This window comes from Macrotis lagotis, chromosome 6, assembly GCF_037893015.1.
Source record: "Macrotis lagotis isolate mMagLag1 chromosome 6, bilby.v1.9.chrom.fasta, whole genome shotgun sequence".
NCBI classification, from domain to species: Eukaryota; Metazoa; Chordata; class Mammalia; order Peramelemorphia; family Peramelidae; genus Macrotis; species Macrotis lagotis.
In genome coordinates, this window is record NC_133663.1 from 92,065,220 (window position 1) to 92,077,697 (window position 12,478).

Genomic DNA, 12,478 nt, shown 5'->3' on the forward strand with positions numbered 1-12,478 from the left:
AGGTGCTGTGAAGCTTGTTTTGAATCACATACAATCCATCGCTAAATTGTGTTTTGTGATTTTCTCTCTGGAGCCCCGGAGAAACTGTCCTTTGCTTCTCTGCATTCCACCAGAAGTTTCAATCAGTTAAGATAGTTTCCATTTCCCATTTGAAAACTGTTGAAAAAAACATCATGAAGATTTGCATTTCAAAAATTGATAGCAAGGCCATTACCAAGAGTATTATTTGCAAAGCCTTTGAGAGGTAAAACAAAATATGATCTTGAAAAACATATACCCAGAGATGCCGTGAATATAAAAATAGAATTTTATGTTTGTGTGATATTTGCATTTGGTCAGTCCTTTAAGGGCGAAGGAGTGAGGCAGAAGGAGATCAGTTAAAAAAAAAAGACACTGACAAAGGTTAATCACAAAAAGAACAATTTAAAAGTCCCAAAGTATAATTGGGCTGAGGAGGCAGGGTCGTTTGCCTTACAAACACAAAACGCAGCCGCTGGAGAGGAGTTATGTTTGTGTCTCCTGGGGAAGGGCACAAGTTTGGAGGCGATGGCCAGGCGGCCTTGTCTCCGGCCTCCTCGGACCCGCCATGGGGCTGTTTAGGGCTCCTTTGGGTCCAGAAGGGGAGATGGCTGAGGGCTAAAGTACAAAAGTGGGGGCGCCTCGGTTGCGCCCTCAGGCCCCGGGGGGCCAGGAACCCCCGGAAGCGCCCCTCGCCGGGCCCCGCCCCCTGCGGCGCCGAGCTGCGGAGCGCTTCGCGGGCCTCGAAGCGCTTCGGCGGCGTCGGCCCGGGAGGTGCGAGGATGGCGGGGCCCGGCCCACACAAAGGGCGGCCCCCGGGGGCGGGCCCCGGCGCGGGGAGGCCCCGTGACGCGGCGCCGCGCAGCCCGCTCCGCGCACATGGGCCTGCAGAGGCCGCCCCTCCCCCCGGGCGCGGGCGCGTGCCCGCGCCGCCCCGCCCCCCGCCCCCGGCCCCGGTCGTTCCCGCCCAGGGCGGCCGCGCGCCCCGCCCCCCGCCGGGCGAGGCTCTCTGTGTGCGGCGCAGCGCGCCTGCGCAGGCGCCATCTTCCCCCCGGCGCTCCTCCTCCTCCTCCTCCGCCACCGCCGCCGCCGCCGCCGCCTGCGCCCGGCTCCCGGCCCGGCCCTCCTCTCCCCATGCCGTGAGGCGCGGCGGGCACACGGCGGAGCCCAGCGCCCGTGCCGCGCCCCCCAGCCCCGCGGCGGCCCGCGCGCAGCAGGATGCGGGCGCCGCGCGGCCGCCGGTGATGGAGCCGGCCCCGGGCCGCCGCCGCCGCCCCCCGGCGCAGCGCCAGCCGCGTACGTACCTCCCCTCCCCCCCCACCGGCCGGCCCGCGGGCCCGGCGCCTCGGGCGCGGGCGGGGGCGGGGCGCGGGCGGGGGGCGGCGGCCCGCGGGGCCGGCTAACGCGGGCGCCCGCCCGTCCCTCCCCTGCGCTGCAGCCCGCCCGGCCCTGCCGCCCCGAGGGGCCGCACACAAAGCCCCCCGCGCCATGCACCAGCCGCCCGAGGCCGCGGCCGCCGAGCTGGGCGCCCGGAGGATGCCCCGGCGGGGCAGCGGGGGCGCCCAGGCCGAGGACCCCGCGCCGCCGCCGCCGCCGCCGCCGCCGCCCGGCCTGCTGCTGCCGCCGCCCGCGCCCGGCGCCGCGCAGACCAAGAAGAAGAGCGGCTTCCAGATCACGAGCGTGACGCCGGCGCAGATGTCGGCCAGCGCCAGCTCCAACAACAGCGTGGCCGAGGACACGGAGAGCTACGACGACCTGGACGAGTCGCACACGGAGGACCTGTCGTCCTCCGAGATCCTGGACGCGTCGCTGTCGCGGGCCGCCGAGCTGGGCGAGCCGGAGCGCAGCTCCTCGGAGGAGACGCTCAGCAACTTCCAGGAGGCCGAGACGCCCGGCGCCGTGTCGCCCAACCAGCCCCCGCTGCCCGCGCCGCCGGGCCCGCACGCGGCCGTCAACGGCAGCGCCCACCCGCCCCCGCCCCCCCCCACCCCCTGCACCCCCACCCGCACCCCGGGCACCCGCTGCACCCCTGCCCCCCGAGCCCGGCGGCCAGGAAACTGTCGGCGGCCGGCGGCTCGGACTGCGCCCCGCCGGCCCCGGCCGCGGCCCCGGCGCCCGCGCCCCTGCTGAGCCTGGGCCGCCCGGCCCCCGGCCCGGCCCCGGGCGGGCCGCCCCCCAGCCTGCTGAGCGGCATGGGCAACGGGGCCGCCCCCTCCGCGAGCGGCGGCCCCGGCCCCGGCCCCGGCCCCGCGCCGCCGCCGCCGCCGCCGCCCCCCGCCGCCGGCACCTCGAGGTTCAGAGTGGTGAAGCTGGATTCCAGCTCGGAACCCTTCAAAAAGGGCAGGTGGACGTGCACCGAGTTCTACGAGAAGGACGGCGGCGCCGCCGCGCCCGAGGGCGCCCGGGCCCCCGGCCCCGCCGAGCCGCCGGCCGACCGGGACAGCGCGAGCGGCAGCTCCGTCAGCAGCGGCCTGAGCACGCTGAGCCACTACACGGAGAGCGCGGGCAGCGGGGAGGTGGGCGCCCCGCCGCCCCCCGACCTCGGGCCGGCCGGCCCCCCCGCCGCCGCCGCCGCCGCCGCCGCCGCCCCCCGGCCTGGCCCCGCCCCAGCTGCCCTACCCCCCGGCCGGCCCCCTGGGGCAGCCGCCCCTGCCGCTGCAGTACGGGCCGGCCGCGCCGGCGCAGGGGGGCCCCGGCCTGGTGCAGGCCGTGCCGGTGCCGGGGGGCGCCGGCCTGGCGCAGGGGGGCCCGGGCCTGGTGCAGGGGGGCCCCGGCCTGGTGCAGGCCCTGCCGGTGCCAGGGGGCGCCGGCCTGGCGCAGGGGGGCGCCGGCCTGGTGCAGGGGGGCCCGGGCCTGGTGCAGGGGGGCCCGGGCCTGGTGCAGGGGGGCCCGGGCCTGGTGCAGGCCGTGCCGCCGCAGGGGGCCCCCGGCTTGGTGCAGGGGGGCGCCGGCCTGGCGCAGGGGGGCCTCGCGGAGTACGTGCTGCAGCCGGCCGGGCCCCCCATCGCGCCCAGCCCCGCGGGAGCGGCGGCCGCCCCGGGCGTGCCCGCGGCCCAGCACACCGTGCCGCCCGCCGCGGGGCCGCCGCCCGGGCCCGGCCAGGTGCTGGCCGTGGGGCCGCAGGTGAGCCTCCCGGCCGCCGTAGCCCAGGGGACTCCTCCGCCTCCCCAGCCCGGGATGGTCCCGGGAATCCCGGCCGGCGCTTCAAACCTCGCCGCGCCGCTGCTCATGGCCCCGCAGAGCCACCTGGTCCCCGTCCAGCCCCAGACCCAAGGAGCCGAACCTGCGCCTCAAGGAGAAGCTGCAGCCCTCGGGATGACGAACCAGCAGTTGCCTCCAGTGAGCCCGCTGCTGTCCGCCGGCGCCGGCCCCGCCGCCAACCCAGCCGGCCCCGCTGTCCCCCCCGCAAACGTGGGGCCGCCTCAGAACCTGGCACAAAGTCCAGCCGTGCAGAATGGGAACTTGGTGCCGAGCCTCAGCCAGCCTCCCTTGATAGCCACCAACATAAACTTGCCCGTGACACAGCAGATCCCGCTAAGTTGCACACAGTTCCCCACCCAGCCGCTGACTCAGCCCATCGCCAGCCAGACCGAAGAAGCCAGGCCTCCCGCGGAGCTCGCCGCGGCCGGCGCCCCTCCGGCCGGCGCCGGGGAAGGCAGCGGGGGCCCGGCCTCGGCCCCCGACGGCAGCGCCGGCGCCGCGGCTCCGGCCTCTCTGTTCCCGCTGAAGGTGCTGCCGTTGACCACACCCCTCGTGGATGGCGAGGAGGAGAGGTAAGACCCTGCCCCGTGCCTGCAGATACCCCCAGGAGATTGGCAGCCAGTCTTTTGCAAACCTTTTTTATGCTTTACCCAGCTCCACTGCAGCATCTCAGGAGCTGTACGTTTAATTGACCATTTTTTGGTTTGAAAAATATTTTGAGGATGATAGTAGATTTTGTTTTCAGAATGAGAATGAGGAATACCTGAATGGTTTCAAGCTATGCCTAGAGTCTGAAGCTTCCTATTTTTGTAAACGTTAATTACTCTGAGCACAGTTGCTTGGGATTTTTCACCAGCAGAGATGAGTCAAGTGGACATTCCCCTTTTGCTTTATTCAAACAATTTACTAGCAAAACTAATGATCAGGAGTTTAATTCCTGAAAAATTGTGTCCTTTAATCTCCATTTTTAAGTAATGCCATTTCTTCGAGGCATTGTTTTCCTATATTGGAAAAGCTGGACATCCCCCTTAAACCCCCCCCCCCCCACCTCCTCTAGTTCTGAGGCATTTGATTGGATAACCTATAGAAGATAGTGTTACCAAGTGCTATCACATCAAGATGGTAGGGAAAGGTTACATAATCTGAGTTTTTTTCCCTAGTGCTCTATTGCTTTTATGAACCTAATTAGTTTAGATTTTTGATTTTTAAATTGGCATAACCAAACCTTTTATGTCGTTAAAGGAACAGAACCTTTTATATAGTTAAAGGAACAGAAGCGTTTTTCATACTGTTGTTGTTTCATTTGTGTATAATTTATTAAAGTCAGTAACATTTTTAATAAGTTGATGTTTAGAATCAGATGTATTTGGTTTTAAAATTTTTGTAATATTGCTTAATTTCCATTAAGATTTCTTCTTCTTTTTTTCCTTGCCCAGGAGTAGGCCATGGTGGCAGCCATTTTAGAATAAGGTATTGGGTTTGATAAAAACTCTAGAGGTACGGAGATATGGGAGCATGGGACGGAAAAGAAGTATGGGGAAGGAATTGTTTGTCATCACATGCTCCCTCCTCTTATCACGTTAAAGAAAATACAGAAAGTCTAAAATAATATTCTTAAACTAGTGTCTTCTCATAGTTGGTAAATGTGCACATACATAGCTGATATTATGGGATCAGAGTTGAGACTTAACTGAGGTGAAGTTGAAACTCTGCCCTGATAGTTTTATAGGTCAAAATAAAAATTGATTTTGAGAGAATTTCCATTCACTTATACTGTGGGAAGAAGATGGGGGGGGGGGAGGTGCCATACTTCCCTGTAGGTTAAAGAAACTTAAAACCTGAGTTTCATTCCTGTCAGTTAAAATTTTTAAGACAATTTGTGTGATTAAAACTTAGGTTCAAGTATTGAGTTCTTTATATACTATACATTGCAGATTGAGAATATGATAAAATCAGCAGTCTAGAGAAAATTCAGGCCAAGTAAGGGTTCATGTCATATTTAAGAGGGGGGCCTTTCAGATAAGGATGAGAGGATCTATAGAGGTCGTTGAAACTATCTTTTTGCTACTTTTTTTTAAAATGTTAGAATTTGAAATTAATAGTGAATAAAGTTTTAACTGGATAATTTTGACATTTTGGTAATGGAAGTTGTATAATTGAATTTTCTCTCTCTCTCTCTCTTTTTTTTTTGGCCTAATAAAACTGCAATCCTACAAGGTGGTTTCCATTATTCTGGTAGTGGAGGTAATCATATTAAAAATTATTATTAGGCCTCTTAATTTACCCATAATTTTTTACAGTAACCTAAAACTCATATTTGGGTCTCAATCTAAAAAAGCTTTTTAGTCTTGTGTACTCTAAATCCTTAGAGGTAGTAACAATTTAATAGTCAAACTTAAATGAGGTAAGTCCTCAGACTTTTTTTTTAGCTAGATCTGTTTTATGATAATCGAAAAGTAACAAATCAAGATAAGTGAATAGAACTGGCAAATGAAAACCACACACTCTTAATCTACATGTTAATAATCTATCCTGATTGTTAATGAATGTTTATGGACTCCAGTATATTTGAAGTGGTGTTTTGATCCCTTTTTTTTTTTCCCAGCCAGTAACAGAGGATATCTTTCCAATTTTCTGGACCAGACAGTCGAAAGACATCATTTTTACTTGATACCAAAACATTTCTTGCCTATTGAGACTGTGCAAATATAGTGCTGGAATCACAAAAACTTTGGTGTGGAGGTCACTTTTTCTGCTTGTAGCAAAGAAACACAAGGGATTGTAAATACAAGCACAGTATTTTAAGGCAGTTTTTAATCTGGAGAAGTCTGGTTGCTATTGAAAGGCAATAACTGGGGGAATAAAAGGGCAAATGTTTCTTTTAATGGAAGAAGTTCCTGGGTTATTTCAGTTTGGCTAGGATCTTTCCAGATCAAGTCCCTGTATTTTAATTTATTGCTATCTCCTTGAGACTCCCTTTGAACCTTGAGTTGTCACTGCTAAAATTCCTGATTCCCCTCCCTCCCTTGTTTACCCCTGCTCTCCCCCTCCCCACAGAAAACAGCTAAAATGTTTCATTTCCAAATACCTCCTTGTAATGGGGCCAGAAGGAAGGAGTACTAGATCTAGACAAGGTTGACATTGAATCTGGTGTACAGTAATTTGCTACAAGTTGTTTCTATCATTTCTCTACAGTTGGGATGTATGTTGACTAAATTGGCCCTTCAAAGGAAAATTGTACAACTGGAAGAATGATGTTCTGGCTTTAAAAAGTTTTTTCTTTGCATGCATGTTCTCATTGTATTTGCTTCTGTTACATGACTAATCAGCCAAGAGTAAAGCAGAACTTGATTTGCTTGAATTGATGGGGAAAAAGGATAAGGGAGAGTATGGTATTGATAAAGGGATAAGAAGAAGAAACCTTAATTACAAATACGTTTGTGGTAGTAATACAAATGAAGAGTAGTTATTTCAAAATGTGGTTGATTAAAAGAAAATCTTTGAGAATCAGAAAAAAAAACATAGGTTTATAGATTGAGAAAATGTTTAAATGGTCACTGGAAGTGATTATAGGGAGGCAAATAGGTCAAGGTACTATCTCTTTGAAAATTATGTACAGTTTTGTGTGCACATCGACACTTGTGCTTGTAGGTAGTATGCACACAAGCATATAGGTGTATGGGGGTGAGAGAGTTGAAAAAATCAGTTCTGGAGAGGATCCGAAAAGATCTTGCCCCTAAGCTGTCCTTACAACAGCAGAATAAACTAAACTGTATTCTTTTAAAGTGTTCAGAGTAGAGGCGCTAAACAAATCTATCTTAGGACTTTGGTGTTTTTGTAATCTGTGGGAAGTAGAAGTTTTTTAAGGCTAAGACCTTTAAATGAGAATAATACTATAGGTGCTGTGAATGGAAATAATACTACAGGTACTGTGTTGAAATTTTTTTCCCTGGGTGTAGTGTACCTTAAAATGGGGGCTTGAGTTTTGATGATAAATAGCTTCATGTGATCAACCAGTTCTTTTCTGCCAGTAGTTGAATTTAGACTACAGAGTTGTAGATGTAGGTGAAGGACTGACTGCTAGCCTAGTGTGAGGAAGCTCTTGGCATTAAAACTAGTGGTAGAGCAGGAAACCAGGGGCCAAATATTCAAACTTGATATAGATATGGTTTCTACTCTCCAGGGTTTGTGAGAAGAACTTGGCACCATCACAGACTAGTTCAAAGGATGTTACTACTTTCTGTTATATTTTTATGTACTTCGTGCATGGTCAATTCTTTTTTTCTTGATTTAAAAAATTTGAACACTGCCTCATTTTAAACAAATACAGGTGAAACCTTCATGATTGACTTGAATACTCCGTGTAATATGCAGTGCAAAAATTGTCTTGGGATTATTTGTTGGAGCATTTTATCATTTGCTTTACATTTTGCATCGTATTATAGTTGTATTCCTCTCCTCTCTCCAGTTGTAAACTCTCAGAAGCCAGGGATTGTCCTTTAATTTGTCTTCCACGTCTGCCTGATGCCTGTTATTAGGTGCTCAATAAATTAAGGGTCCAATGAAAGAAAGGATTGAGGAATTCGTGTACTAATTCCTCTTTTTTTTTCTGTTTACTAAGTTACTTTATTAACTTGTCTAGTAGCAAGTTGTCATTGACTTCCATGTGGTGATCAGCATGTGAGTGCCTTATACATGCTTTTTCATTCATCATTTTGTTGTTTGTTTTGGTGTGTGATAAGGGATTGTTTAATCCTAGACAAACCATGTAATATCTTCATCTGTAAAATGGGAATACTATGACTACTTGCCTCATGGTCATTGCAGAGAAAGACTACCTTGCTATTAACATGAGTTGTGTTGTATAGAGTACTATGATCAAGCACATTTATCATAGTAATGCCCTGTCAAGTATACTTGGATCTAATTGTGTAGTTTTGTATTGCATGTGTGAGAAATGTTGTAAATATGCACATAGAAATTGGGTCTTCAAATGAAATAAACCATATCCAGGATTTTACTGTAGTAAAATGGAGTAGACACCTCTACTTATGTTTCCAGAGTCAGTTATACCTAAAGGTCATGTTGCTGTACCTGAAAACTGAAGCTCTACTTTCCCTTTTCTTGTCTGCCCCCACCCTCTACACTAAGACTTAATCTTTTGGTAATCAGAAGTGACTCCTTTCCTTGCTGCTCTGTCATCCTTGCCTTCTCACAGTTTTATTTTCCATATTCTACTTAATTATGGAGTAATGAAGTCTAGTTGCTAGTAGTTTTTGTTTAAATGTTTTGTATGGCGTTAGAATTAATCATTTCCTGTTTTGTTTTTTTTTTTGTCTGATAACCTTCCTTAAAAAATGAACTTTGAGAAGAAAATTATAGAGATGTCCTGAGGGATTTTTTGCTTAGAGTGATTAACTGGTAAATTAGAAATAGAACTTAAAATATTAGACTTGAAATGTATTCTGCCTATCCATGTTCTTTCTAATTGCATATAAATATGTTCATAGTATGCATTTTGCAATTTACCCTTGTTTTCAGTAATAACTTGTTGAATTTGTCTTTTCAATTTTTTTTCTAATAATAACTTTTAATTCTGGAGAACTATTAAGGGAACTTTGAAGTTCTGTGCCTAGGATGAATTTTGATAGTAACTGGAACTTTTGAGACAAATAATCAGATTTCAGCATCCATATGAGTATTCTCTTTCAGACAATCCTCTTAGACCATAATGCTTATTTTAGAGATGCTGATGTTGCTTAATGCTTTTTTGAAGCTTATTTTTTGAAATTTTTTTTTTTTTTGCAGTCTGTAGCACATAACTTTTGAATCTCTTCCCTGGTGACTAGTTTTCTTTCTTTGAGAGTGAATTTAATTTTTAGGAAAAGTTAAAATGTCATTCAGAGCAGAATGAATGCTGTTTGTGAGGAGGTAAATGGATAAAGTGCATTACTTTAGAGACAAGAATACCTAGTTTCAGATTTTCAGATGCTCAGTGATTGTGTGATCCTGGGTACTCTGAGCTTCCATCGCTTTCTCTGTCAAATGCGAAGGAATTAGACCCTCTGATTTTTGAGGGCATTTTCTAGCTCTGATCTGATGACCAAGCTAGCATTTTTAAAAAGGTATAAATGAATTGATCACAGAATCTCAGATCTAGACGGTATGGTAAAGGGCTGGCCAGTCCAACTAGTACCTGGGTAAGAGTTCCCAGTACCATCATTTGAAGGCCTTCGATGAAGCCTTCATCTGATTTGTTTTTTTTTTTTTTGTTTCATGTGTTGTATTAGATTCATTTTTTAAATTAAAAATGTTTTTAATATTAAGTCATTCATATGAAAATATTTCAGTATACAAAGAACAAAAAAGGATAATAAATGAAATAATGAGCCCATGTTTGTGTCCTCTTCTGAACATTATTTTTCTCCTGTGTAATTTAAAAAAAAAACATTTTTTTGGGGGGGCGGTTTGCAAGGCAAATGGGGTTAAGTAGCTTGCCCAAGGCCACACAGCTAGGTAATCATTAAGCGTCTGAGACCGGATTTGAACCCAGGTACTCCTGACTCCAAGGCCGGCGCTTTATCCACTACGCCACCTAGCCGCCCCCCAAAAAATCATTTTTTGATGCTTTTTTTTTTTCTTGGTCATTACATAGAAAACTCTTCTCCATTCACCCACAGAAACCCTCTCGTAACAAATAGATATAATGAAGTTAAAAAATTAAACCCATTGACCCTGTGTATAAATGGATGCCTCTGTCTGGGTGTCTCTTAGTCCATCACATTCTGCCTAAAGGTTAATAGTAGTTATAGATCTTTTGAAGTTATGATTGGTGACTGCATTGGTCAGGAGTTCTGGAGTTTATCAGATTTTTTTTTCCTTTAAATTATTGTGATCACTGTGTAAATTGCTTTCTTGGCCACATTCCTTTTCTTGTGTGGTTCCTCAAGAGGTAGCATCATTAGAGTAAGTGAAGAAATTCCCACAGGGACTACTTTGATAGAATCATACAATGTTAGGGTTTAAAGGGAACTTGGGGGTATGGCTGTTCTAGTATATAGTACAGTTCCATTTAATTCATGAGGAAGCAACTTAAGAAGTGAAATGATTTTTTGAGATTATACTTGTAATGGTCTGGAAAAGAATAAAATTGAGCATAAAATAAAAATTTAACACCTTCAAATTTTGACCTAGAATGAGTTGCTAGGATCACATGTTTTAGACCAGACTTAAGTACTTTTAGAATGTGAGTTTGCTAGCCTTGCAGCGCAGTCTGATGTACAGAATGCTGGGTTTGGAGTGGAGAAAACAAATCAAGGCAATAATTAGATTGTTAAAAAAAACCAACAGGTATTTTTATCAACCTCTGGTTTCTGATTTTATGACTTAACTTCTCTTGGCTTAAAATTCTTCAGGTCCAGAATGAAGAAAATGGACTTGATGGACTCACAGGATCTCTGCAATTTTGAATCTGTGGTCATTTAACTTTCCTGTAATGTTAGTGCCTTCGGACCTCTGGCACTAAGTGTTTTGGCCTTTAAACCGCAGGGAAAGGGATGTTGCTGACAATCAGCATCGAAAAAAGATTGAACCAAATAATGGGTTGAATCTGAGAGAGAATTTTAATGAGCTAAATGTAAAGTCTTAGGCTCGGGTTCAAAAATGCAACTCTGTAAATCACGATGAGAAAGGTAGGATTCCCCCATAAATTGATGGGGGGAAAAAATAGAAGTTTTAGTGAAAAGAAAACTCAGAATCAATCAGCAGTGTTAGACTGCAACCAAGACAACTAAGTCTTATTCGGTATTTTAAGAGGAAAATTGTCTAGGGTTAGCAGTTCTTAAATATTTTGGTCTCTGGACTCCTGTCTTAGAACAGTTATACAGATACCTTTAGTTTATGTGGGTTATGTCCAGGGAGATTTGTTGTATTAGAGATGATTATCTGATAAATTTTAAAAAAATACTAATTCATTAAAAAATAACAATAACAAACTCATTATATGTTAAATAACATCTTTAATGGAAAATAGCTATTTTCCAAAATAAAAAAAATTTACTGTGAAGATTGACATAATTTTATATATTTTTGCAAAAATCTTTAATGTCTGATCTAATGGAAGATAGATGGATTCTTATATCTACTTCATTCAGTTTATTATGGTATATATTGCTTTGATTGAGTGTGTGAAAAAAAAAAATTCTGGCCTTACATACATAGTTGGAAAAGGGGAGTATTTTAATGACCAACTTTAACTATTACTGTAAAAAATAAAATTACTTTGTAGGTTCCCCTGAAGGGGACTCCTGAGGTAAACAAAGCACACTTTTGAGACCTGCTTGATGTAAGTTTAGGGTTGCTGATAGTCCTGTTGTATATTCATTTCTCTGTACTACATTTTAGGGAGTAAGCTGGAGAGTGTTCAAGATCAGGGTAATCTGAATACTGAAGGGTCTTGATTATAGAAGCTTGGTTGAAAGACCTAGTTAAATAGACTGGAGAAGAGAAGACTACTGGTTCTTGGGGACAGTGGATAGAGGAGGGGGAACCATAAGTTACCTGTCTGTGAAGAATTTAAAGAGAGATTAGATTAGACTTGCTCCACTTGCCTCATGAGTATAAGAGTATAAAGGTAAGGGCAATCAGTGGAACTTTGAGAGAAGCAATTTAGACCTGATAATAAAGGAAGCCTCTTTTAATAATTAGAACTACATTAGAATGGGCTTCCTTGGCAGACAGTGACTTCCTTCCCACTGAAGGTTTTCAAGTAAAATCTGGTTACCTTCTTTAAATTATGTGGAAGAAGTTATGGCTTGAGCTATATGGCATCAGAGGTTCTTTTGATTCACTAAGGTTCTTCTTGTGAACTGTGTTCATGATTGATCTGACATATGTATCTTTTTGAATTATATAGTTTAGAAATAGAGAGTTGAAATGCCTTTTTTTTTTTTTAGGCAATCAACGAGTATACATTCTTGATACGTGTTTTGGATCTCAGTTTTACCATCTAGTTTATTTGTTATTTGTTTTAGTTTCTTGTCATTTGCTACTTATTTCAGGTTATTGATAAAAATGTCAAGCAGTATGACCAAGGGCAGAGCCCTCCAGTATGTTCTACTGCAGAGCTTCCTTAGGTTGATATCAACCCATTAATTAGTAGAATTAGAACTTTGTTAGTCAAGAAGTTCTAAACCTACCTAACTGTAAATCACCTTTTTTGTCAAATTCTTTGGTGAATCCAAGGTATTCTTATTGTCTA

The 12,478-nt window shown here is 47.0% G+C and overlaps 1 protein-coding gene across 1 annotated transcript in view; it reads left to right on the top strand.

The window, feature by feature from the left end:
• The first annotated feature begins 1,437 nt into the window (after positions 1-1,437).
• LOC141492158 (TSC22 domain family protein 1-like) overlaps positions 1,438-12,478 on the top strand; it is a 148,316-nt gene continuing 137,275 nt past the window's right edge. Inside the window, exons 1-3 of the mRNA XM_074192749.1 lie at positions 1,438-2,135; positions 2,240-2,678; positions 2,761-3,791. Coding sequence (XP_074048850.1) covers positions 1,507-2,135; positions 2,240-2,678; positions 2,761-3,791 — 2,099 coding nt within the window. The 5' untranslated portion in view covers positions 1,438-1,506. The remainder of the gene's footprint in view (positions 2,136-2,239; positions 2,679-2,760; positions 3,792-12,478) is intronic.